This window comes from Pongo abelii, chromosome 2, assembly GCF_028885655.2.
Source record: "Pongo abelii isolate AG06213 chromosome 2, NHGRI_mPonAbe1-v2.0_pri, whole genome shotgun sequence".
Classification (NCBI taxonomy): domain Eukaryota; kingdom Metazoa; phylum Chordata; class Mammalia; order Primates; family Hominidae; genus Pongo; species Pongo abelii.
Genome location: NC_085928.1, coordinates 69,721,105 through 69,747,775, shown reverse-complemented (window position 1 = coordinate 69,747,775; position 26,671 = coordinate 69,721,105). Strand labels below are relative to the sequence as shown.

General features: G+C 46.3%; 1 protein-coding gene across 3 annotated transcripts in view; it reads right to left on the bottom strand.

The window, feature by feature from the left end:
* Positions 1 to 26,671, bottom strand: part of SRGAP3 (SLIT-ROBO Rho GTPase activating protein 3) — a 271,705-nt gene that overhangs the window by 58,792 nt on the left and 186,242 nt on the right. For all 3 annotated transcript variants that reach the window (XM_002813479.5, XM_002813478.5, XM_054551851.2), the window contains exons 6-11: positions 23,586 to 23,714; positions 21,611 to 21,832; positions 19,637 to 19,738; positions 16,438 to 16,635; positions 10,761 to 10,845; positions 1,438 to 1,465 (exon numbers count right to left, since the gene is read on the bottom strand). In XM_002813479.5, the coding sequence (XP_002813525.1) occupies positions 1,438 to 1,465; positions 10,761 to 10,845; positions 16,438 to 16,635; positions 19,637 to 19,738; positions 21,611 to 21,832; positions 23,586 to 23,714 (764 nt within the window). The remainder of the gene's footprint in view (positions 1 to 1,437; positions 1,466 to 10,760; positions 10,846 to 16,437; positions 16,636 to 19,636; positions 19,739 to 21,610; positions 21,833 to 23,585; positions 23,715 to 26,671) is intronic.

Genomic DNA, 26,671 nt, shown 5'->3' with positions numbered 1-26,671 from the left:
GACCTGGCCAAGTGTTTGATTACAGATCTCCTCTCCCACACTCTGCTGGAACAAACTTCTCTGCGTGAGTTCTAGGAATTAGGAGGAAGTGAGGGACAGCTCAATTCATCCCCCATCTGTTTCACTATTTGCAGAATTTGGTGTAAAATACGGCTTCTGCTGTTTTGAGACTATGACAACATTCTCTTGCCAGAAAAAAAAAAAAAAAAAAAATTATAATGGGTTCATTTCTAAAAGGTTCTTCGAAAGTGACCCTGCACATCTGCTGCTCCATGTGCTGGAAGGGCCTCGCCTGGTATGAATCGTCCTGATGTTTCCAAATTGCCAGAGCCCAGAGGAACAGCTGTACAGGCTGAACTTCTGCCGAGCCCTCCGTCTCCCCATCCTGAGCCCAGGAAACTGAAAACCCCAGAATTTTCTAAGACTTTGCCCAACTCCCTTCCCAAGGAGCAGGAGAGAGTTGGGAGTTCATCTTTGCTCTTGCCAAACATGATGGTTTCCCAGGATTTGGGGCCACTGGGAAGCATTTGTGGGAAAAAAAAGAATGCCCTCAGGTCCCTGGGCCCAGAAAGTGAGGCAAAAAGTAGCGCTCTACTGCCATGTGATGGAAAAGTGCAGGCCTCTGGGCCACTGGCTGAATTCCAGCTAGGCAGTGCAATATCTCTTACTAGGAACACAGAAAAGAAATAGGCTCTAAGCAAACAACCTGGCCAGTGACAGAGCCACTTATGGATCTAAGCTCTCTGAAAGGGGAGTAAAGTCAGCCCCTGGGCTATCAGCTGCTGAGTGGAAAGTGTTCACTGGCTCTGGTCTGCTCAGGAAAAAGCGCAAAAGGGAATGTTGAACAAGCTGAAGAGAAAGCAGAAGTTGCCTGTGTGTTACTTTCCGTCAGCTCATCCAAGTGCCCATGAGGTCCAAGCTAGGGTGTGGACGGCGGGGGAGTCTGTGCATGCCTATGCGCATGTGTGTGCCCAGCTGCGTGCAAACTGAGCCTGGCTCAAAGCCTTGGTACATGGGGACCCCAGGCTGGGCCTCGCAGCATGGCTGGGCAGTTTGCTCAGCATGATGTAGCAGGTGGGAAGAAAGGTCAACAGCCACCCCACAGCCTCTGGCCCCTACAGGCTGCCCTCAGCCACTCTGAGTAGACAATACGGTCTCACCCGATGGCCAGCGCAAAGGGAGGGTGCCCCACTGCCACACATCAGCCCCAAAAATGCCCCTTCCATCACCAGCCTGGAGGGGCGTGGCTTTGTCAGTCTAATTCTAGAACAAGCAAAGCAGCAACTGTGCCTCACCTGGGCACACCCACACCAGCCCTTGGGGACACTGGTGAAGAAGCCATCCCTGCTTCTCCAGCTCCCAGCAGTGCCTCCCCAGCCCCATCCCACTCCCACCTCAGGCAGCAGATGAAAGAAAACACGACTCTCCCACTCTCACCTGGTGGTGCCACATTCTGCTCTTTCCCCTGCAAAGAAAAGTATACATTAATGTTTAATTGCCTTTTCTTTTTAATCCAAAGAACATCCATCTTTTTCTAAAAACAAAACACAATGAGTCTTAATTATTTATGAAATATGAAATCTAATTATGCCTAAGGTGCGGTCTGTTGAAAAGAAACGCGTCTTATTAATTCTTTATTAAAAGCCTCGTATTTGTAGGGCTGTGTTCACACACACGTTATTGTTCACAGACATATTTTCAGTGATTCTCAAACTATAGCCCGCTGGCCACTTGCGTCAGAAACATCTGGGGGTCTTGTTAAAGATGCAGATTTCTTGGCTGTCTCATAGGTCTTCTGAATCAGAATCTCTGAGATAAAAACCCAGAAATCTGCATTTTAACAACCACCCCGGTGATCACTTCTATGCCTCCCAAAGTTCGATCCTGCAATGTTTAATGGCAACAAAGATTGACTGAGACCCTGTCGTATGCCTGGCACTGAAGGATACCAGCCATAAGGCTGGTGCTCCTCCACCCTGCTGCCCTGCCTCTGCCTTCATTCCCAGCTGAAGATCTTCTCATTTTCTTTACTGGAAAAGAAAATCAAGTAATATGGGTTCTCCATCTGCATGCCTCCACGAGGCCCTCCCATCTACCTGCCAGACAAAGCCCAGACCTTCTCCTTATGCCCTGGTTCCATCCCCTCTGTCCTTCTGGGGGCCTTAGTTTCTGCAGGTATCTCCCCTCTCCCTAGCACCACCAATCTCCTCTCTTCTGGACCATTTCCAATAGCATATCAACATGTTCTGGATATGTATGACCTAGCTTTTAATCCTTCTGTTGACCCCACTTCTCCTTCCAGCTATATCCTCATTTCTCTGCTCTTCTTTACAGCAAAACTCCCTGAAGGAGCTGTCTGGAGGCACTACTGCTTCCTCCCCTCCTATTCCCTCCTTACCCCTTTGCAGCTAGGCTTCTGTCCTCATCCATGGGCTGAGACTGCTCTTGTCAAGGTCAACACTTAAGGTCAACAAGGATCTCCTTGAGGCTGAATCCAATGGTCTTCTCTGCCTTTATCGTACCTGACCTCTCCGCACCATTCTACTCAGTTCACGACTCCCTTCTTACAAAGCTCTCTCCTCTTTGCTTTCATGACTCCACACTTTCCAGGTGTTCTTCCTGCCCTACGGGTTCCTCAGTTTCTCCTTCTGTCTCCTCCTCATTCTGCCCAACCTCAAACCTCAAAATGTTGGAATGCCATCAGGACACAGACCCAGGACTGCTTTCCTTTTCTACACATCCTCTCTAAGTGACCGCAAGTGCTTAGCGAGGACTCCCTGCTCTATGTCCAGATCTTACACTTCCCTGGAATTCCAAACTCAGATGCACTGCAATCTTTTATAAAAATAGTGTAATTGAGGTATAATTTATACATCATAAAATTTACCCATTTGGAGTGTGTAATTCAGTGATTTTTAGTGACTATTCAAAGTTATGCAACCCTCACCAGAATTCAATTTGAAAACATTTCCATCCCCAGAAAAAGATCCTTCATGCCCACTAATAGTCACTCCCTGTTCCTGCCTCCGGCCCCTGGCAACCCTAATCTACTCTCTGTCTCTACAGATTTGCGTAGTTGAGACATTTTATATAGATGGAATTATACAAGATGTGGTCTTCTGCATCTGGCTTCTTTCACTTAGCATAAAGTTTTGAGTTCTATCCATATAGTACGGTTTAGTAATTCATTTATTTATATGACTTTGTAATATTCCATCATATGGATAGACCACATTTTCTTTATCCACTCAAAACACATTGCCTTCTTTCATCTCAAACCTTAAATGTTCCCCAAAGCACTCTTTCTTTCTATGCCCCAAACCTACTTTCACCCAAGTCTTCAATATCTCAATAAGTGGATATCCACCTCCCCTCTTCTTTAAGCCAGAAGTCTAATAGGTTCTCTCCTTGAAAACTGTCTTCCCTTCATAAATTAAATTTGTCCACTTCTCTCCACTTAACACTATCTTCTTAGTCCATGCCACACTAGTCTCTCACCTGGATGACTTTCTTTTTAACTGGGTCTCCTATTCCACTGCCACCCATTCTTGCGTCAGCAGCCAAGCAATCTCTTTAAACTGTAAATCAGATCATGTCCTTCCTTTGCTTAGAACCCTCCAATAACCTCTCATCGCACAAGGGACAAAATCCAGACCTCTTACTCTGTTTTATAAACCCTCTGAGGTCAGAGTAGACCCTTCAAAATGCTACTTCATCTCCTCAGGCTGCTTTCTCCTTTGTGTGCTCTGCTACAGATGCAGAGGCCTCTGTGTGGTCCTCAAGTAGGCGTTTGCATTTGCTGCCTGGAATTCTCTTGCTCCCAACACTTGCATGGCTCATTTTGCCTTGTCTTTTGGGTCTCAACTTAAAAGCTGTGTCCAGAGACAAGCTTCCTCTATCTATTTATTTTATTTTATTTTATTTGAGACTCTGTTGTCCGCTCAGGCTGGAGTGCAGTGGTGCAATCACAGCTCACTGCAACCTCAGTCTCCTGGGCTCAAGCAATCCTCCTGCCTCAGCCTCTTGAGTAGCTGGGACCACAGGCACATACCACCACACCCAGCTAGTTTTTTCTAGTAGAGATGAGGTCTTACTAGGTTGCCCGGGCTTCTTCCTCTATCTAAAGCACACACTTGTCTCTTTATATCACGTTTCTCTATTTAAATTATCAATACATGTAGCTTATCATTAATATTTTTCTTACTTATTATTTGTTTACTTGTCCACTGCCAGTCTATCTCCATTGGAAAATGATGTGTTCTATGAGAGAAGGAATCTTGTCAGTTCTTAAAACTGCGCTGACACCAAGGTCTTGGTTAGTGTTTGGCACAAAGTATATGCTCAACAAATATTTGTAGAATGAGTAAATGAATGAGCAAGTACTCTATCTGCAAGAAGTTTAGTACCAAATGACTCAATAAGCAGATCACACAATAGTGTAACAAGTGCCGCAGCACAATTGTACACAGGGTGTCATTCCTGTCACAACAGATGAGCAAATGGACTTGGAGAAATGGAGTGACTTTCCCAAGTCCCTGCTAAGTGTAGAGTCTGGATTCCAATCCAGGTTGCCTAACTTCAGATCTAAGTTTACCCAGGGAAGCTGGTTCCACCTCCACAAACACAAGGTGAGGGAGAACAGATGTCCCCAGCAGAATATGCCTCTGACCCAGGGACTCCCTGAAGGCGGCATTTGGCTTCTTATAATATCCCCTCTTCAGGGATGCCACACATTAGAGGACAGCTGCCTTGGCAGGGGTGTGGCACTCAAAATGAAGAGATTAAATAATATCTTTTCCTTCTCCTACCAAAACTGTACTGAAAACAAAGAGGTCTGAGTCCTACTGTTTAACTCTTTTATCAACTCACTGCGCGAGCTTGGACAAGCCACTTCCTTTCTTTGGGCCTCCATATCCTCAGTTTAAATTCTTCATTGCCTGTCTAGTACTTTGCAGATGCTGACATCCCTAGATCTCACTCACCAAATACCAGCAGTACTGTCCCCAGTCATTGCTCCAAAAATGCTCTCCATTTCCTAATATTCTCAAGAATGCTTCCAATTCAGAATCTCTGAAACCAGTGCTGTCTAGTAGAAATTTATACAAGCCACAATTTCTGGTAGCCACATTACAAAACGTTAAGAGAAACAGATGAGGCTGGGAGTGGTGACTCGTGCCTGTAATCCCAGCACTTTGGGAGGCCGATGTGGGTGAATCACTTGAGGTCAGGAGTTTGAGACCAGGCTGGCCCACATGGTGAAACCCCATCTCTACTAAAAACACAAAAATTAGCTGGGTGTGGTGGTGGGCACCTGTAATCCCAGCTACTTGGGAGGCTAAGACACAAGAATCGCTTGAACCCAGGAGTTGGAGGTTACAGTAAGCTGAGATTGTGCCACTGCACTCCAGCCTGGGTCCTCCAGAGCTAGACTCCATCTCAAAAAAAAAAAAAAAAAAAAAAAAGAGAGAGAGAGAGAGAGAGAAACAAATGAGATTAATTTTCATGACATATTACATTTGACCTAATATCAAAAAGATTATAATTTCGATATGTATCAATATAGAAAATTAATAAGATATTTTCTATTTTGTGTGTATGTGTGTACTAACTCTTCAAAATCTGGTGTTCATTTTGCACATTACAATTCAGACTAGCCATGTTTCAAGTGTTCATCAGGCACACGTGGCTAGTGGCCACCATACTGAACAGCACAGCTCTCAACTCTGGAATTCCACCTAGCACTAACATTAAGAGACTTTTAGGAGAAAGAATCGAGCATTTTATTTACAGAAAAAAAAAGGTAGAATGGGGCCAGGGAGGGAAATAAGCAGAGGAAGAGAGTAATCTGGGTCTGAAAATAGAACTTGGGGCAAATCAATAGGTAACTCCTTAATTCCTGAGCAAAGCCACAAGCAGTTACATGGGTGGCTGCAGTTGGTGGAATTGGAACCAAAGACCAAAGCAGGAAAGGAGAAAAGTTCGGTAAAACAGGCAAATTTGTCCTGTTTGATTTGACTGTGTGTCTGGAGTCAACGGCAAATTCCTACCAGACGCCAGTCTGGATAAAATTTTCAAGTAGACCCAAGCCCTCCTGTTAGAGCTGATGGCAGCCCATGAAAGTGGTCAGGCGATGGCCTGGGATTGTAGTGAATAAGGAGTGTTGATTTCCTGTTCCCCCTCCTCTGGGTTCCCAAACTGTCCACTCTTCTATGTACTCAACAAGTTACAATACCCTTCTCTCAATTCTTCTGACTCACCACATCATTTCCCGCATTTGCAATTGTTGTCCCCTCTTCCCCAAAAACTCTTTCCCTGGTTTTTCACTTGGCTGATGTCTTTTCATCCTTTAATTTCAGCTGAAACAGCAACTCCCCTAGGAAGCCTCTCTGATCACCCTATCTAAAGCAGGTCCCCCCCATCTCTCCCCGACACACATACCATTGCTCTCTATCTCAGCCCAAAGTTTTCATTCATGGCACTTAACACAATGATAATTCCCACCCCCTAACCCCCCCACCACCAGCTGTTTTTTAAGAGACAGAGACTTGCTCTGTCGCCCGCTGGAATGCAGTGGCGTGATCTTGGCTCACTGCAGCCTCCACTGCCTGGCCTCAAGTGATTCTCCTGCCTCAGCCTCCTGAGTAGCTGGAATTACAGGGCCACCACCACACCCGGCTCAATTATCATGGTTTACTTAGTAGTTTGTTTACCGTTTGAGGTCTCTCTTTTCCATGAGGGCAGGGAACTTACCTTTCTTGTGTACCACTATCTCCCCAGGCCTGGCCAAACAAAATGCCTGTGCTCTTGGATAGATGGGTGAACAGATGGGGGCAGGTAGAAATCAAAGGTTTTAGGATGTGGAGTGGAATGTCAGAACACTCTGAAGGCAGACTTTTCTCTGATGTGGAATCTAATATGTTGTCTACCAGCTTCAGACTCACATTCCAGCTCTCAAGAATCCCACGACCAACATCTTTAGAAATAGGGTGACTCTGTCTCACAAATATGGGAAATCAAAAAATTCCTATCCTTTACCTTCTGAGACCTGTTGGGATTTTAAAAATATATTTTATATTTGGTGGTTCAGTAATTTTCTAGAAAGTCAGATGGCCTGGTCCTGGTGGCCATTTTGCTCTGTTATGGGCAATTAAATCTTGGCCTGAAAAGGTTATGCTCCTTCCCTTTTATAGGTGGCACACTGTTCATTCATGCTTGAGGGGCTTTCAGAAATTGAAAAACCAACTGCATCTTGAGTGTAAACCCTGGAGCTTACAGAATACCCACACCCCAGAGAAATAAAAAGGTCATAAGTCTAAGACTCAGAGATGATGATAAACTGAGAATTCTCTGGCCAATAAAATGGCATAGCAACAGCCAAGGTATGTGCTCTTCCTCGCAAGAAGCGCCAGTGACATCCTTTGTAACCGGGAATGCCATTTGCCAAGTACCTGGAAGCTTTTTGACTTGCATGTCTGGGGTCACTCATGTTCTCAAATCCACTTTTAAGTAAAGCTGACCCAAAAGACCTTGGGTTTCATCTAACTTGTAGTTTCCTTGAGCCATCCTGTCAAAAGAGTACAGCAGTCCCCGCTTATCTGTGGGGAATATGTTCCAAGACTCCCAGTGGATGCCTGAAACTGTGGATAGTACCAAATCCTACATGTCCTCTGTTTTTTCAATCTGATAATCAAGGCAGCTACTAAGTGGCCAGTGGGCGGGTACCGTATCCAGAGTGGATATGCAGGACAAAGGGAGGAATCACATCCTGGCAGAGATGGAGCGCGATGGCGTAAGATTTTTGCTCAGCAGAGAAATTTGCTCAGTGTGCTCGTCATGCTACTCAGAACAGCGAGAAATTTAAAACTTATGAATTGTTTATTTCGGGAATTTTCCATTTCATATTTTCAGGCCACAGATGACCACAAGAAACTGAAACCATGGAAAGCAAAACCACAAATAAAGGAGGGCTACTGTACTTTACAGAAACTGAGGCACTAGACATGATACTACAAAATAGCCCTTATATGGCATAAAAAGGCCACTGATGCAGCTGTAACCCTACCCTACTCTTAGAAGAGAATCCTACTGAATAGAAGAACCAAAATGCTCAGGAAAAGGTGAATCACCACTTGACACTCAGAAGGATGAATTTGCTAAGATTCTGAGCTCTCTTCGGTCTGCTGAATTTTTTCCCTTCTTCCTTCACCCAATGGGCAATTTCCAATTTATCAATTTATCAATTAGGTCAGTGGAAATTCTCCCTTTTCACCCAGTGCCCTAAGAATCTACATGTATCTTTATCATGTAGTGGCTATATAAAAATGAATGGAGATTTGGTCTCAATTTATTCAGGTTCCATCTTTTTCAGTCATTCAGTAATTTATTAACTTCAGTTAATAATAATGTACCATATTCATTAATGCTGACAAACATAGCATACTAATGTAAAATGTTAATAACAGGGCAAACTAGATGTGGAGTATATGAAAACTATACTATCTTCCCAACTTTTCTGTAGCTCTAAAACTGTTTTAAAACAGAAAGTTTACTTAAAAAAAAAACAAACAAAAAAAAACTTCTGTAGAACTGACCAGTCTATCAAGAACCATCCAGTTGCCAAAGGAGGCACAGTGAGCCTTTCCATGGCCAGCTTACTGAAACACAGGACTACAGAGATTCTTCCAGATGGCTTTTTCTTAACTGCCCCTCTACTTCTGAAAATGCATTTTCCGGGAGTTTTTTTTTTTGTTTTTTTTATTGCTAATCAGCTCAAAACTCAGAAAAGAGACTGGTAGAGCAATCTTAGAGCAAGGCATGGTTGAAGGCTAAATAAACTTGGAGGACCAAATGGACCAGGAGTTACTCCAAAACTAAGTATGGTGATGATGATGATGAAGATGACCGTCATCATCATCATCATCATTTGAGTTGGGAACACAAAGCAAGCCCCCCGGAGAATGGCGGCAATGAAAGCTGCCTCTGTCAGATAAGGGCTGCGGGAAGACAAAGCAAAGGGCCTCTTTATTCATCAAAGCTCCACTGTGCTTCTGCACCAAGAAGGCGTGGGCAGGTCATTGCACCAGGCCCAGGATCTTATTTTTTAAAAGAAGATATAGTTTTCCAAATTCAGCATCTAATTTCAAAAATGCAAGTAGCCACCAACTCATATGATCCTACCTTTTGGTTACCTGGCTCATGAGGAACAGCCCCCTGCCCTGTGCCTATAAATACCAACCCTCCTCTTTAATGCTAGTCTTAGAAGCTGCCCCCATGGCACCCACACCCTGAGCTCCACTCTTGGACTCTCTCCTTTTCTCCTCCATTCTCACTGTTTTTCTTCCCTCTTTGCTACCCAAACTCCTCCACACCCCTTTTACCCCCTGGCCCAATACTGAAATGTCAGGATGGGTAAAATTTAGAGGGAAAGAATGAAGAAAAAGCTCACTGCAACTGAGTCTTCCCCCTCCTATCCCCTAGTCAATGAGTTTTAACAAATGCCTACCCCCAAGTATAACCACCACTCAAATCAAGATACGGAGCTTTTATTTCCATCAGCCCCCAAAGTTCCCCAGCCCTTACTACCTAGAACACACAAAACTAATCTGCAGTGACAGAAATCAGATCAGAGTAGAGCGTGGGGCGCTGACTGCAAAGGAGCACAAGGGAATTTTTGAGGGTGATTGAAATGCTCTATCCCCTGATTTGGGTGGTGGTTACCTATGCAGATGCAAAGGCCCTGGGGCAGGAATAAGCTTGGTGAGTCCTGAAGGGCAGAAATTTGCTCAGCGTGGCTGCAGCACAGTAAGGAAAGGGAGAATGACCGATGAGGTCAGGGAAGCAGGCAGAAGCTAAGTGGTATAAGGCCTCATGTGCCATGACAGCAGCTGGGATTTTATTCCAACTGCCAATGGAATGCACTGAGCGGCTTTAAGCCTAGTCGTCAGGTCCCTCAAGGGCCAAACCCTGACTTACATGTATGGATTTTCCTTCTCTGGACCTAAAACCCTAGCCAGACACTCCAGTAGTATTCCTTGCAAATAGTGTCTGCTGAAAAATGTCAGTGCTGGCCTCTGAGGCTCTGGATTCCCACTCCCTACCTGATGGGTGCCCCTCTATCACTTTGCCTTGGACTGTCCCTGCCAACCTAAACTAAGACTTGTGGTTGCCCTCTGTTTTCTTTTTCTTTTCTTTTCTTTTTTTTTTTTTTTTTTTTTTGAGATGGAGTCTCGCTCTGTCGCCCAGGCTGGAGTGCAGTGGCATGATCTTGGCTCACTGCAAGCTCCGCCTCCTGGGTTCATGCCATTCTCCTGCCTCAGCCTCCCGAGTAGCTGGGACTACAGGCGCCCGCCACCACACCCGGCTAATTTTTTGTATTTTTTTAGTAGAGACGGGGTTTCGCCATATTAGCCAGGATGGTCTTGATCTCCTGACCTCGTGATCCTCCCACCTCAGCATCCCAAAGTGCTGGGATTACAGGCGTGAGCCACCATGCCCAGCCTCTATTTTCTTTTTTTATTTTATTTTTTTCTTTCTATTAATCAAAAAGCAACTCACGCCCTCTATTTTCTATAGCCAGATTGGACCCCCCAAGGCATCTGTACCAAGGTGATGTTCTCAGCCTGCCCAGTCCTGGTAAGTCCAGGTTCATTCTGCCAGGTGCCCGCTGTCTCAAGCTTAAACAGCTCAACACGTCAGGGGGCCACAGTGAAACCCAGTGGGGAACAGAGTACCTCCCAGAGGGCCTCCATCACCTCACTCACCTTCGCCCAAGGTCTGCTTGAGTAAATCGTGCTTGGCCTGCAGCTTGGTGATGAGGTTACTGCCATTCACATATTCTTTAAATTTCTGTAAGACACAAGGCACAAGGAAGTTATAGATTGCAAGGCCAAGTAATGGGATCTCTACCTCTGCAACTGACCTCTGGGACACGGAAGCCGAAGAGAGATCACGTCACCCGCAGGAACCCCGGCGCAGGGAATAGAGAAGCCTCTGCGTCTGTGTCTTTGCTTTCCTCCATCTAGATCCCCAGCGCTGACATGTGGCGGCCAGGGCCTTGGAGGGCTCCAGGCCTTTCAGGTCAGGGGTTAGGAACACAAAGCAAAACAGGGGAGAATGGGAGCAGTGAAAGCTGCCTTTGTCAGGTAAGGGCCATGGGGAGACAAAGCAAAGGGCCTCTTTAGTCATCAAAGCTCCACTGTGCTTCTGTGCCAAGAGCAATAAAAATGGGAACCGTCCCAGGGGCCACGCAGCCGAAGCCAGACAGCTTTATTGGATCTGTCAGAGAGGAGCCTCGGAACAAGTCTTCCTTTCATCTGGCCCCACTTTGAAGGAGGAAGGGCTTGCAGGCCCCTGAGAGGCTTTCCCATTAAAATAACCCAAATTGCAGGGGGTGATAAGATTTTCTTCTTTGTACAGATGAGAAAAATGAAGCTTGCACCAGGAAGTGATTTGTCCAAGGTCCCACAGAAAGTCAGTCACGGGCCAGGCCTAGCCCCAGCCTGCTTCCTAGTTCAGGGCCCTGGCCCAGAGCAGTGCACCTTAGAGCGCTACTGAAGGACAGAGAACAGGCCAGGACAGAAACACACCTACCTGCCCGGAACTCAGTGGGCCTTAGCCACCTCTACACAGGTACCAGCTTCCCCCACCTGTACAGTCACAGAGCCCCACTGGGCATGCCTCTGCTGCATGGCCAGCCGCTGGGGGTGGGCTCCAAGCCCAGCTCATCTCCAGCTCCCCAGTGCCTAAAGCTGTGACTGGCTTAGAGTAGGTGCTGAGAAATTTCACTGGATCCCTCCCTCTTGAAGCTTACGTGGTGGGCTGGGGAGAAAGATAATAAACGAACTAAAAAGGTAAGTAAAATACCACTCAGTCAGGTGCTGGTGAATGCTATGGATAAAAAGAAAGCAGAGCTGAGCATGGTGACTCACACCTGTAATTCTAGCTACTCAGGAGGCTGAGGTGAGAGGACTGCTGAAGGCCTGAAGTTCAAGACAAGCCTGGGCAACACAGCAAGACCAAGTCTCTAAAAAAATTAGTTTAAAAAACTAGCTAGGCCTGGGGGTGTGTGCTGTAGTGCCAGCTACTCAGGAGGCCAAGGTGAGAGAATCACTTGAGCCCAGGAGACTGAGGCTGTAGTGAGCTATGTTCATGCCACTGCATTCCATCCTAAGCAATAGAGTGAGACCCTATCTCCACAAAAAAATAAATAAATAAAATCAAGTGGGAACAGTGGATCGGAAGTCTAGAAGACCTTACTGCAAAGTGGACATTTGATCCAAGGCCTGAAGGAGGTAGAAAGGGGGCCACATGGGGACCTGCGGGAAGGAGCTTTACAAGCAAGGGGCACGGCAATTGCAAAAGCTCTGAGAATAAAGTGAAGGAGGTAGATGTGACTGCCCCAAATCCACCTGCTAGTTTCTCAAAGAGAAACCCACTCTATTGTCCCAGCCAGCACACTAAAAAGGGGGCAGAGAAAAGTGAGTTGCAGAGGCTCAGACACCCCCAAGTCAACTATAGAGGAGGGCGTCTAACACCACCTTCCCATTGACAGCTATGGGGGAAAGACCCACTGGGGTAGGGGCTGACATATACACACATAAGACTGGGGTCACCTCACACTGGCCCACCTTGTTGGGTTTCTGGAACGACTGGACTGGTGGGAGGTTGTGGTGTCCTCTCTCCTTTTCCATGGTCCTAGGCTCCCAGGACCTGGCCTATTGGCCATTAAGAGTCACTCGACTTTGTATCCACAGAGCACTTGACAGTTTTCACACATGTACGTTTAAGCCTCATCACAATCTTGGATGGCAAATGGGGAAAGTATCATCAGGCCCGTTCTACCCAGAAGGAAACAGAAGCTCAGAACTGTGGTCACTCACTGGGTACCTCGGGCAGATTACTGAGCATTTCTGAGCCTCCATGTCCTCCCCAGTGTAAACTGAGAGTAGACTCAGTGTTTCTCCAAGTGTGGGGCAGAGGGCCAGGGGCTTATAACCAGCTGGGGAGACTGTCAACATGCAAATTCCTGTTCTAGAATACCTCGAGTCTAACCCTTCATTTGACACTGGAGGAGGAACCAGTGAGGCCCAGAATTGTTCATAATTCCAGTCGCCCATCTTGGGAGAGTGGTGGTCTGAGAACCTACTTTTTTTTTTTTTTTTTTTTTTTTTTTTTTTCAGATAAGGTCTGGCTCTATTGCCCAGGCTGGAGTGCAGTGGCACGATCTTGGCTCACTGCAATCTCTGCCTCCCAGGCTCAAGCCATGCTCCCAAGTAGCTGGGACTACAGGCACACAGCAGCCAAGTAGCTGGGACCTCAGCCTCCCAAGTAGCTGGGACCTCAGGCCCCAAGTAGCTGGGACCTCAGCCTCCCAAGTAGCTGGGACCTCAGCCTCCCAAGTAGCTGGGACTACAGCCACACACCACCATGGCCAGCTAATTTTTGTATTTCTTGTAGAGATGGGGTTTTGCCATGTTGCCCACGCTGGTCGTGAACTCACGAGCTCAAGCAATCTGCATACCTCGGTTCCCAAAGTGTTGGGATTACAGGCATGAGCCACCGCGCCTGGCTGAGAACCTGCATTTTTAACAAGCTTCCCAGATGGTTCAAATGCACACTTCAGTTTGGTAACTACTGTCCTAGAGGCTCTCTATAGATGCTTCCAGCAATAATGTCCTCTCATTTTATCTCCTGTCCAAGAATTCCCCAAAAAAGCAGAGCTGAGGGGTAAGCTGATATTCTGTCCACCGTGTCTCACTGCCCCAAGAAGTTGAAGATCTAATCCCAAATGTGTAACTCATGCCTTGGCAGGTCATCCACTGGTTAGCACAAATTACAGCCTGGGGCTCTGTAGCTCATCTCTGTCCACCTCATTTAAGCTTCAACCCTCTGAAGAATAACGAATGTCCACAAAATAAAGAATGCCATCAAATTGCATTGATGTTTGCATTGAAAGGATTATGATGTCCTTAAAAAGACCTAAAATAATGAGTCATGAGAAGGTATTCTAGGAAACCAGGTTAGCAAACTAAGTATTAAGAATAAACTATAACATCTGATGACCATTAGTCATAGATACTGGAGAATTCTCCTAACTTCGAGTAGGCCAAACCCCCTTCTTGAATTCTGTTCCCCAGAATTCTTTGCTTCTACTGCCAAAGTGAATTAATATTCATGTGCATGTTGTAACCATAAATTCTCTTTGTGAACACAGTAGGCCCCATGGCAGTGGTGAATACCAGCAATCAGCATGGGCTGCTTTGCTAAGCTCCGCTTTGTTTTCTTCCTTGACAGGGTCAAAGAGTGTTGGAGAAAATGCAGCGTATCGACTACTGGTTTTCGACAAGGGATTTGACAAAACCAGTTATAAGATGGAACTAGAAGTTAGAATTGGGTGGGTTTGTGTTGGGTTAAATGACTACAATCCAATCAGTATTAGCCTCATTGCTTTTTTTTTTTTTTTTTTGAGACAGTCTCACTCTGTCACCCAGCCTGGAGTGCAGTGGTACTATCACAGTTCACTGCAGTCTCAACCTCCCAGGCTCAAGCAATCCTTCCACCTCACCCTCCTGAATAGCTGGGACCACAGACATGCACTTTTTTTTTTCTTTGTAGAAATGGAGTTGTCCTATGTTGCCCAAGCTGATCTCAAACTCCTGGGCTAAAGGGATCCTCCTACCTCGGCCTCCCAAAGTGCTAGGATTTTAGGCATGAGCTACGGCACCCGGCCCTAGTTGCATATTTTTAACAACTCTGTCTTTGGCCTTGGCCTTGGTATACCCATTAGTCTTTAAATTGATTAAAGTTTGGAAGCCATACTTACTGAATCTGCAGGTGACACAGGTTTGAGGAGACAGCATGTATGCTGAGTAACTGGATCAGGATGTTGACTAAAACCATGAATTGAATTCATCAAGAGGAAAACTAACTGGTGATAAACAGAAGACCTGCCCAAGATATCCCCTACAAAGCCTTAGGAAGAGTGAGGCCTGGTTAATGGCAGCATGTAGGGAAGACAGCTATAACTGATAATAACTTAGCCTTAAAATAATAATAAAAGAATATGATCTTAGAACATATGAATAGGAGCATAGTATCCAGTATAGAAGGGGTGAAAATTTTGCTCAATTCTTTTTTTTTTTTTTTTTTTTTTTTTTTGAGATGAAGTCTCACTCTGTCACCCAGGCTGGAGGCAGTGGCATGATCTTGGCTCACTGCAACCTCCGCTTCCCAGGTTCAAGCAATTCTCCTGCCTCAGCCTCCCAAGTAGCTGGGACTACAGGTGCACACCACCACACCCAGCTAATTTTTTGTATTTTAGTAGAGACAGGTTTTCACCGTGTTGCCGAGGCTAGTCTAGAACTCCTGAGCTCAGGCAATCTGCCTGCCTCGGTCTCCCAAAGTGCTGGGATTACAGGCGTAAGCCACGGTGCCCAGCCAATTTTGCTCAATTCTGTGTTGGGCATACCACTGCTCGGAGTCTCACCTTAGAAGAGGCATCAGCACATGGAACATGTTCAGGAGAGAGTCACTAGGATCCTGAGGCTACTCAAAACAAAAGCTTATAAGGCAAGACTGAAAGAATCAGATACATTTAGCCTAGAGAAATGAAATCCCAGCTCCCTGCAACCATGTGAAACACTGTCATGTAGAATTAGCCTCCACTCTGGGTGGCCCCAGAGAACAGAACCAAGAAATCCTAGTGAGGTAGGTTTTTGAAGATAGCAAAGATAAAGGAAAACACGATAATACCAAAAGCCAGGCACAATGCAAACAAAAGGGCTGTCTGGGGAAAAAGGGAGCTTTTAATCTTGGGAGCAATCAGGCAGAGTCAGGATGGCCCCTGGGCAGGGATGTGGCTGAACAGACCCATGGAAGATTTAAGGTCCCTTACAAACCTAATATTCTATGTTCAATAAACACATGTTGAACTAAAGCCCCAGTCCCCGTCTCCTTGCTCCTCCCAGTCCCTGTCCAAATGAAAGATAATTAACATGGGATTTTACATGAAGGTCTAGCAACTCAAGAGCAATTGGCTTGGATTTTTGAGGGCATTTTTTCCAAAGCTCACACCTAAATTTAAGACAATTCAACATGATAATCTATATACATAATTTCAAGGTTGTTCCTTGGGACTTGTACCTGACTCTGTTAGCCATTTTCTTATCACCCCACTGAATAAAACTGTCTCTGGTTTTTTTCTAGAGCAAGAAAATTTCAGTAATCATCACCCAAGATCAATGTCAATGCTACCCATTCGGAATTCACTTTCTGCATTTCAGAAAACCAAGCCAGGCAACTTAATTCTAAAAGCATGGTGAAGGAGTCTTAGATCCAATTGACCCATGTGATTTCTCTGGTTCAGTAGCTTGGGTTGCTCCTGAAAAGTGGCCAGTGGCTTGGCCGACAGTGTGGTTCTGGGCCCAGGATGCCACTTACTGTAAAATAAAACATTTCTGTTTCCTGCTGGTTGGCTCTCCTCTTGGCAATGTTGATCTTGCTCATGTAGGTCTCAGAGGCGGCCGACTTGACGGACTCTGTCGATCGACTGTGTTGGAAGGCATCAGAGACATCAAAGTCCTCCACAGTCAGCATGTCCTGTAATGTCTGCATGGTGGCATCCAGGGTTTTCCTAACCTGGGGAAACACAGCAGGTTGACAAAATCCTGTATTCTCATACTGCCGTTGACACCTAAAGTCCCTTTCCCAACTGTCACTTTACTTCTTCCATATGAAGTCCCTAGGATATAGGCAGAACAAAAATAATCCTTCTCACTGTATTAATGTGGAAAACACAAATTAGTCACCAACCCAAAATCACACAGCTGGCTGGGATGAGAAGCCAGGTTGCCCAATTTAAAGATATTTTATCATATGGCTTCTGCCAGAGAGAACCTTGAGGAATGTTGCAACAAATGAGGAACCAAGGTTTCTAGGTTTGTTTCTCTTAGCTTAATTATGTAACTCAAAACTAGCTCCTCCAATGCAAGGTGGTCAGTTGAGTAGGGACAACATTAGATGAGCTCTAGTTCTCTTCATTCAGAGAAGGATAGAGACAAAGTTGACAATGGCGGGCAGCCAGGCACTCTTCGTGCAACAAACTCTCCAGGTATCTGCTACTGGACTCCTATCAAAAGCCCAGCTGAGAAAAGGAAAACTCCAGGAAGACAGTTGCTGAGGCACACATTGTTCAGCTAGGACTCCAGTTTTTTCTTCTGGAATTTCATGGGACCACCAGAAGCCTGCACAGGCAGGGCCCATGGGCCCTGACCTTACAACACCCCTTTGCTGAACTGTGCCTAAAGGGCAGATTCTTTGCTTTGGAGGCTGGTTCCAAAAACAGTCCCTGGAAAAACTGCCTCCAATGTCTGTTATAAAATTATTGTCACTCAAAGTCTGTTTCTTTTCACTCAGACCTCAGCTTAAATGTCAACTCCTGATGACATCAGTCCCCCTGATATCTTCACTCAGTGCCTATTACTGTCTAATATTTTCCAAGCTCCTTCATTTCTTGGCTTGTTTTTGTGTTTTGTAAATGAAAAATAAAATTCTAAGCCCCCAACCATCTGAATGGACCTCTCCTCTCTGTCAGGGTCATTCCAAAGTTAACCTGAAAAACTAGTTCAGGCCATGATGGGAAGGGGGCAGCAAACCTACTTCATTATACCCTCCTCCTTTTTGGAATTACTGTTAGAACAGACTCTTTAAGTCTGATAGAAACATTTACAGCCTATCCTCTGAAGCCTACAACCTGGAGGCTTCATCTCTATGATAAAACCTTGGTCTGCACAACCCCTTCTTTTAACCCAGACATTCCTTTCTTTAGACAATAACTTAACTCTTTCAACCAATTGCCAATCAGAAAATCTTTGAATCTGCCTGTGACCTGAAAGCCCCTGCTTCCAGTTGTCCCACCTTCCCAGACCAAACCAAATACATCTTACATGTATTGACTGATGCCTTACATCTCCCTAAAATGTATAAAACCAAGTTGTGGCCCAACCACCTTGGGTACATGTTTTCAGGATCTCCTGAGGGCTGTACTACAGGCCATTGTTCACTCATATTTGGCTCAAAATAAATCTCTTCAAGTATTTTACAGAGTTTGACTCTCTTTGTCAACAGTTTTAAGTATTATTTGTCTTTTCTCAGTAGAATATTCCCTCCCGGAGAGGAGGTGCTATGTTGTGTTGTGTTTGGTCACTTTATTCTATATCTAGAACAATGTTTGGCACATAGTATGTGCTCTATAAATACTTGAATAAATATTATTGAATGAATACACAAATCAATTCTTCTTTCTAATGCAGCATGACAGGAAGCTCAGATTCAAAATTAAGCATATTCAAGCCCGTTAGCAGCTCATACAGAAGAACACTGGCTTCATTCTCCTTTCTTTGGCCCTAATTTCCAATTTAAATTCCATTAACATTATGATCCATATACTATTCCGTGTAAACAATTTAAAATCCTTTGGGGGAAGATGTAGGGCATAAATAAATAAAGAAAACACTCTGTTCATCTCCTGTCTCTTTCCAGGTTTGAAAAACAAATATATAATTTGTCTCCATACAACCTCCCCCTGGGGACTGCACTGATTTGCTATCATCCTGAGCTCCAATCTGTCTCATATTTGTCCTAGGTCTGTCCTTTGTGGAGATGAAAAGCAAAGTTGCTGTCTCTGCCCAGGATAGCACTCTTGAGATTTGAAGATCAAGACTGTGTCTTCCCACCTCCCCCATGACTGCACTTTCAAGAATAAACCTGTCCATGACCTCGAGTGTCACTCCCTTCATCCTGGTTCCTTTCTCCAGGGGCCTCCAGTTGGTTGACATCCTCCTTGGAGGAGGAGTCCAGGTTGGAATAGGATGTTTCCCATCTGGCCTCTTCAGTCCACATCAGAATAGAGCCACTGCACTGCTATTTCCATCTGTACCCACTTGCTGAGAATCCTATGCCCCACAGCTGCAGGGGGGGAGGCTGGGCCTGGTAAAGCTGACCTGTTCCTTGGAGCTCAGAATCCTTGAAACATTTAGTGTGCCCTGGGTTGTTTATTTCATTGTGTAATTTAAAACACCTACTGTTATTTCTAATGATAAAACAGAAATTCATTGCAGAAAATAGAAGAAAGCACAAAGAAGTAAACAGAAAGCACCTATCACCCCACAACCCAAACACAGCAACTAATAACATTTAAGCATTTCCCTCCAGTCTTTTCTCTATGCCTAGGAATATACATATGCTTTAGTTTACTCCAGTTATGGCAATACTGAACATAGAGTCCTATTTCCTTTTGTGTTTTGTTTGTTTGTTTGTTTGTTTTGAGATGGAACCTCACTCTGTCATCCAGGCTGGAGTGCAGTGGCATGATCTCAGCTCACTGCAACCTCTGCCTCCCAGGTTCAAGCAATTCTCTTACCTCAGCCTCCCACCTTTTGTTTTTCTTCTATTTAACATCTTGTAAGTGTTCCCCCAGGCTATTAATGATTCTTGGTGTGTGTGGTTTTAATGATTGTGTACTATTCCATCTTATAAGTGGAACTATCATTTCTTATGCATTCCGTGGCACAAGTGGACTCCCTGGGACAAGCCAGGCCTTCCATAGAAAATCCCTTATAGGGCAGAGGCGCTCACTCACCTCCTCATTCTCTATCTTGAGGGTGGCCAGTCTGGACTGCAGCTGGTGATACCGCATGAGCAGTTCTGTCTGTACGGGCTGCTGAGCGCTGACCTGGCAGACCTGCAGGAACAACAGCCACCATCTGTGGTTGCCCTGTGCCCTCCTCACCTGTGTGGAGCTAGGGCAGGGGCTACCATTAACATCCCAATCACAGTCCAGGAAACAGGGGCTCGGAAAGGTTGAGTGACCTGCTCAAGGTCGCAGAGCTCATAAGTGGCCATGGCAACCAATGCCAGATGAGAACCAGGGTCTTCCTACTCAAAGTCTGCACTCTTGCCATTGCCAGGTGTGGCCTTTCAGTCATGATCTACGTTTGGGAAGCATGAGAAGGTTTACAAAGAGCCTTAACATAATCTTATCAAGCAAAACTAACTGGTTAATTTCAAGGCAAGAAGTTGTGGCAAGAAAGCAACCACCTAAGAGAAGCCAATGGGAAAAAACCTGAATGGGAAATGATCAGGGGCACACTCCCATTGTGCCGCAGAATGATGCTGCAGCAGGGCAGCTGTGAGACAATGCGCTCTCACAGCTCATAGCTCTTCATCCCCCAGCAATTGACTGGGCCGAGGGCTGGAGGAGGGGAAGCACCCAGAGAAATGCTGTTCTCCCTCTGCCTTTCTTTTTTGAGACAGGGTCTCACTCTGTCACCCAGGCTGGAATGCAGTGGTACCATCACGGCTCACTGCAACCTCCACCTCCCGGGTTCAAGCAATTCTCCTGCCTCAGCCTCCTGAGTAGCTGGGACTACAGGCACCTGCCACCACGCTCAGCTATTTTTTTTTTTTTTTTTAACAGAGACAGGGTTTCACCATGTTGGCCAGGCTGGTCTTGAACTCCTGACCTCAGGTGATCCACCCATCTCAGCCTCCTAAGTGCTGGGATTACAGATGTGAGCCACCGCCCTCCACCTTTCATGTGGGACTCTAGTATTACCTGTGGGCTGGGCTGCTGGCAGGTATGTGCACCTCACCCCTTCCAGGAACACAGCTAGGATCACAAGGGATAGTAGGGCTCTGTGGACAGTACTAGTTATTTGCTACTAACTGCACAACCCAAAGTTTATGGTCACCAGTGGTCACCATGAGGCCAGCATTTTCAGGTCCAGGAGATGGGTCGGGAGGGCTGAGAGGGATGGGGCAGGCACAGCAGTGCAGCCCTGCAGAAGTAAGTGGGCAGAGCCATGCAGAGGGTCTAGCAAATGCCATCTTCTCAGATGCCTCCTTGTCCCTCCCCTCCCAGCAGGTGCCACGGGTGGCCCAGCTGAGCCTCACTGGGACCCAGAGGCTGGCTGCATCTGGGACATTGTTGGAGTGGGTTCCCCCAATGCCCAGAGGGAGCAGTGACACAGACAAGCTCAGGGAACTATTTGCATAAGAGATTTTGTAAGCCTTGGGTAACGAGTAGGGCTGTGTTGGGGCCAGTGACAAGGGCCTTCTTTCCATTTGTTTTTCGTTTGTTTTTTCCAGAATGTAACAAGGATCTGAGCAGCACAAGCACTGAAGGAAACTCGATTGTCTGGTGTATCAAAGGCTTGCAGTGTTGGAGGAAGGGAGCACCCTGGTGGAATGCACCAGCCTGAATGGCTGTGGTGAGGCTACAGTGAGGCCCAGGCTTCCCGTGGACCTCACCTGCGCATCTGGGGGAAGAACATGAGCCTGTGTGCAGACTGGGGCTCCCTTGGGATCTTCTAGACATAGCTGGGAGGGGTTATAAGGGAAGCCAAGGTCTTGTAATTCTGCACGGGGAGCACTTGACACAGCAAGATTAGGGTATTAGTGGTAAACTCCTCAGCTGGGGAAGCCCATGAACCAGGAGCTTGACCCCAGGTCTCGGATAGAAACTTCCTGTATGTGCAACCAGGGATGATGTACTGGAGCACATGGGGGAACAGAGGGAAGCAGCCCCAAGCCCGGGCTCCAGGGGGAAGCCTACCTCATCCCCCATGTGGGGCTGGAACTCGAACTTGAGTGGAGGGCAGAAGACTTGATTGCACATGTCCATGACTGTGTGCTTGTCACTTCGGGAATCCAGGTTGTCCACTGCATTCTCAATGACATCCAGCCCCTCATGGCGAGAAGTCTCCAGGTTGTATTCAGCTGAGAGATAGGTCCGGAAGGTGCGGGCCAGGCTGGCATGGAAGCCCAAATCACAGCACTTGGGGAGAGGTAACAACGGAAGGTTATGGGTGACAGCCAGGATATGGAGGGGTGGTCACCGGCCACCATAGTGACTTACAATTACCTCCCTTTCCACAGCCGAATCTTCCATCCCGGAGGCCCCAAGGCACTTTGGAATCCCACTGCACAAACCTCACAGCGCCCCTCAAGGGGAGTTGCGGTTGAGATTTGGGCAATAGCAGAACTAGGTTCCCCATATTCACCATCTTTCTCTCTCTCTCTCTTTTTTTTTTTTTTTTTTTTTTTTGAGATGGAGTCTAGTTCTGTCACCCAGGCTGGAGTGCAGTGGCACGATCTCGGCTCACTGCAATCTCCGCCTCCTGGGTTCAATCGATTCTCCTGCCTCAGCCTCCCGAGTAGCTGAGATTACAGGCGCCCACCACCAAGCCCAGCTAATTTTTGTATTTTTAATAGAGACAGGGTTTTACTGTGTTGGAGGAGGCTGGTCTCAAACTCCTGACCTTGTGATCTACCCGCCTCGGCCTCCCAAAGTGCTCAGATTACAAGCGTGAGCCCATCTTTCTCTTCTTTAGGGTGGTGTGCATGCATCCCCTCTGCCTGGAATACTCTTCTTTTGGAATTCAGTTTAGAGGTCACTTCCTCCAGGAAGGCTTCCTTGATGTTCTCCCCACTCAGAGTTGGTCAGGTGATCCTCCTCCAGGGGTCCACATTTCCCTCTACCTCTCTCACTGTGACCCCTGCCACTTAGTATTAAAATCACCTATCAACATGTCCTTGGTGAGGTAAGCTCCCTGAGGGCCAACCCACTGCTCCTGCACCTCAAGTTCCAGACAACAGCAGGTGCTCAATTAATACATGGTAAATGAATGAATAAAAGCGCTGAAAGGGCAAAAAAGAACGTTGAAAAGTAGGAAAGAGGAAGGTCTGGCCTTGGGCCATTTGGGAGCTCCCTCTCCTTGCGATGCAGACAATGGAGCCATGGGAAAAGCAGGAGCCCCCTGACTTCCCAACAGGATACACCAGGAAAAGAGTCCATCAACCAGTACCGAGCCTTTACTAAGCATGGACAGGGCCAGCTCCCCCATCTGTGCAGGAAGGGGGACATGAGAGAAACAATCCTGGCTCCTACTTAGATGACACAGAAGCCCTCCCCAGTGCCATCGCTCACAGTGTTCTTTCTCCCAATCTGCTTGTCCCTGTGGCGTGTCCTGCACAGCTGGTACTTGGGAGTCAGTGTTCCGTTCTCCATTTGCTTAAGCTGCCCGATTTCTCCCAAGATAATCTCCCCATACAAAGCTGATCTGCATAATTAAGTCTATCTCATTCGCTACTTCCTTTCGCATGTACGTGTGTCTGGCTGAGTGGCCCTAGGGGCGCTAAACATATTACTAATAACATCTCCTTTATCACACTGGGAAATCCCCCAAGGCTTGAACTGTGTGTGGTTCACCCCTGAACCCCTCAAACCCAGCAAAGGACCTGGTGTCCAGGAGGGTACTTGGGAAGTTGGCATTGGATATACGACTGCCCAAGCCAACTGCACTGGGGCCACCAGAGGCCCATGTGCCACTTGTGAAAATAGACATCACGAGGTAACACTCATTTTCCAGCTCCCAAACTCACTGCCCTTCCCCTCCAGCAGGGCTCAAAAGAGCCCTAGCTACCCGAGAATGTCAGCTAAAGACAAAGACCAGCCCCTCCTTCAGCCAGTGACGTGCGCCAGCCCAGGTACGGGCCCTGCTCAGTCCCAGACTCCCCAGGGAGCTCACATCGATCAGATCGGAGACGTCATGGATGTAGTATTTGCTTATAGCTGCGTTGGTGGCTGCCAGATTGAGCAAGTAGTCATTCCGGGCCTTTGTGCATTTCAGCTTGTTCTCAGAGTACTTAGCCTGCCTCTGGAAGAAGAAAAGAGTAGATGTAAGAGCAAGCCATTTAAGAGGATGGGGTTTGTGATTTTCTTTTCTTTTCTTTTTTTTGAGACAAGGTGTTGCTCTGTCACCCAGGTGAGAGTGCAGTGGTGTGATCATAGCTCACTTCAGCCTTAGCTCCTGGACTCAAGCAATCCTCCCACCTCAGCCTCCCGAGTAGCTGGGACTATAGATGCATGCCATCACACCTGGCTAGTTTTTGTTTTTGTTTTTGTTTTTCAAGTTTTTTAGAGATGGTGGGGTCTCACTATGTTGCCCAGGCTGATCCGGAACTCCTGGCCTCAAGCCATCCTCTCACCTCAGCCTCTCAAGTGTTGGGATTACAGGTGTGAGCCACCATGCCCAGCCCAGTGATTTTTTTTCTTTATAGTAGCTGCCTGCCACCCAAGCCCTGCACAGCCACACCTATGGAAGACCTCCATCTGCTAGATGAGTAAGGGTTGGACCTGGACTCAGGCAGCTCCCCTTACACCTGAACCTTGCACCTGCACAGCCAATGAGGACACTAGATAAGCAGCAGCCTCTGATGGTCCTTGCTAGGGTGGGGTATAAATAAGATCCCTGGCCAGCAGCGTTGGCCTGTAATCCCAACACTTTGGGAGGCTGAGGCAGGCATATTACCTGAGGTCAGGAGATCAAGACCAGCCTGGCCAACAGGGCAAAACCCCGATCTACTAAAAATACAAAAATTAGCTGGGTGTGGTGGCATGCACCTCTAGTCCCAGCTACTTGGAAGGCTGAGATGGGAGAATCATTTGGACCCAGGAGGCAGAGGTTGCAGTAAGCGGAGATTGCACCACTGCACTCCAGGTCTAGGTGACACAGGGAGACTCCGTCTCAATCAATCAATCAATCAATAAGACCCCTACCCAGCACCCTCCAGTGACGTCTCAAACTGCTGCTTGTGCCTGAGAAGCCCTCCATGGCCTTGTCCCATCCACTTCTCAAGCTCCACCTTCCCCCATGCTCCCCCTCATTTGCTCAGCCTCCTTGGTCCATCCTTTAAGAGGCCAAGTTCATTCCTGTCTCAAGGCCCTCAAACTCATGGTTCCCTCAGCCTTGGCCCAAGGTCTCAAGGCCAGATTGGCTTTCGATGACAAGCTCGTCTACCTCTCCCACTCCCTCTGCCCAGCCCTGCCCGGCTCTTTTCTTTATAAGCACTTCCACCACCTGAAATTGTATTTTTTCTACCCTTTTATTTACTTGTTGATTGTCAGTGATCTCCCATTAGAAAATAAGTGGGGTTAGGGACTTGATCTGCTTTGTTCATTGCTAGGTCTGGAGCGCCTAGAACTGTCCCTGCACAAGGTCATTTTCAGTCACTTTCAGTGACTAGAGGACAGGAGGGAGGGAGGATGACTGGATGGGAGTGGTGGGGAGAGGTGGGGTGAGGCAGTCAGAGTGGCCCATCTCAGCAGGGCCCAACTGCCTCCCAGGGAGCTGCTCCTGTCTAAGCCAGCCTGGGAATGGAGCAGGAAAGAGTAAGTGGGCTGGAGAGCTATCCCCTGCTCCTTTCAGACTGATGAGTCCCATTGCTGTGTAAAAAGTCAGGTCTCTGTAAATAAATGGTTTTTCTCCTTTGCCTAGACATTCTTATACCTTCCTATTCCACAATGAGTTCTCATCCTTTTAATTCTCTTCAGAGATCTCTAACTTTTCCCCAGGGTCCTGGCAGTTACATCCTACACCAGCCACGCACCTGACCCCCACAGACAGTTTTGATATTCTTGGCCTATTTCCAGTGGACAACTATGACAATGACCCTGAGACCATTTTTTAGCCCTTCATAGACTCATAAAATGTTATACCTAGAAAGGATGTTAAAAGTATTTTCGTTAAACTCATCTATTTTATAGATGAGGAAATGAGAACTGGAGAGAAGTGGCTTGCCCAAGAGCCAAGTAGCTAATCGAACTAAAAATACAACTCTGAACTAAAAATCAGCCTCTGGACTTCCAGTCAGCACTCACTCTACCTCTCTATTTCTCCCTGTGTTGTAGTCTTATCATTCCCTGCTTGGTTATTTTATTTTATTTTTATTTATTTTTACTATATTTGCAGAGTCATACAACCATCATCATTATCTAACTTTAGAATATTTTCATCACCCCAGAAAGAAACGCTGCACCCATTCACAGTACTCCCCATTTTCCTCTTTCTTAGCCCCTGGAAACCAATCATCTATTTTCCATTTCTATAGATTTGTCTATGCTGGACATTTCATAAATGTAATTGTATAATATGTGGTCTTTTGTAACTGACTTCTTTCATTTAGCATACTGTTTTCAAGGTTCATCCATGTTGCAGCATGTGTCAGTACTTCATTCCTTTTCATGGATGAATAATATTCCAACACATGGATATACCACATTTTATTCAACCATCCATCAGCAGATGAACATCTGAGTCATTTCCATCTTTTGGCTATTAAGAATAATGCTGCTATTCATGTACAAGTCTTTGAATGGACATATGTTTTTGTTTTTCTTGGGTGGATACCTAGGAATAAAATTATTGAGTCACGTGGTAACTTAGTCTATGTTTAACATTTAGATTGCTTTCCAAAGTGATAGAATCACTGTACATTCCCTTTAGTAGTGTGTGAAGATTCCAATTTCTCCACATTCTCACCAATACTTCATATAGTCTGCCTTTTTAATTCTAGCTATCCTTGTGGGTGTGAAGTGACATTTCATTGAGTTTGATTTGCATTTCTTTAATCACTAACAATAGAGACAATCTTTTTTTTTTTTTTTTTTTGAGACAGGGTCTCACTCTGTTGCCCAGGCTGGAGTGCAGTGATGCGATCATGGCTCACTGCAGCCTCGACCTCCCTCAGGTAATCCTCCTACCTCAGCCTCCCAAGTAGCTGGGACTACAGGCACATGCCACCACACCTGCCTAATTTTTCTATGTTTTGTAGA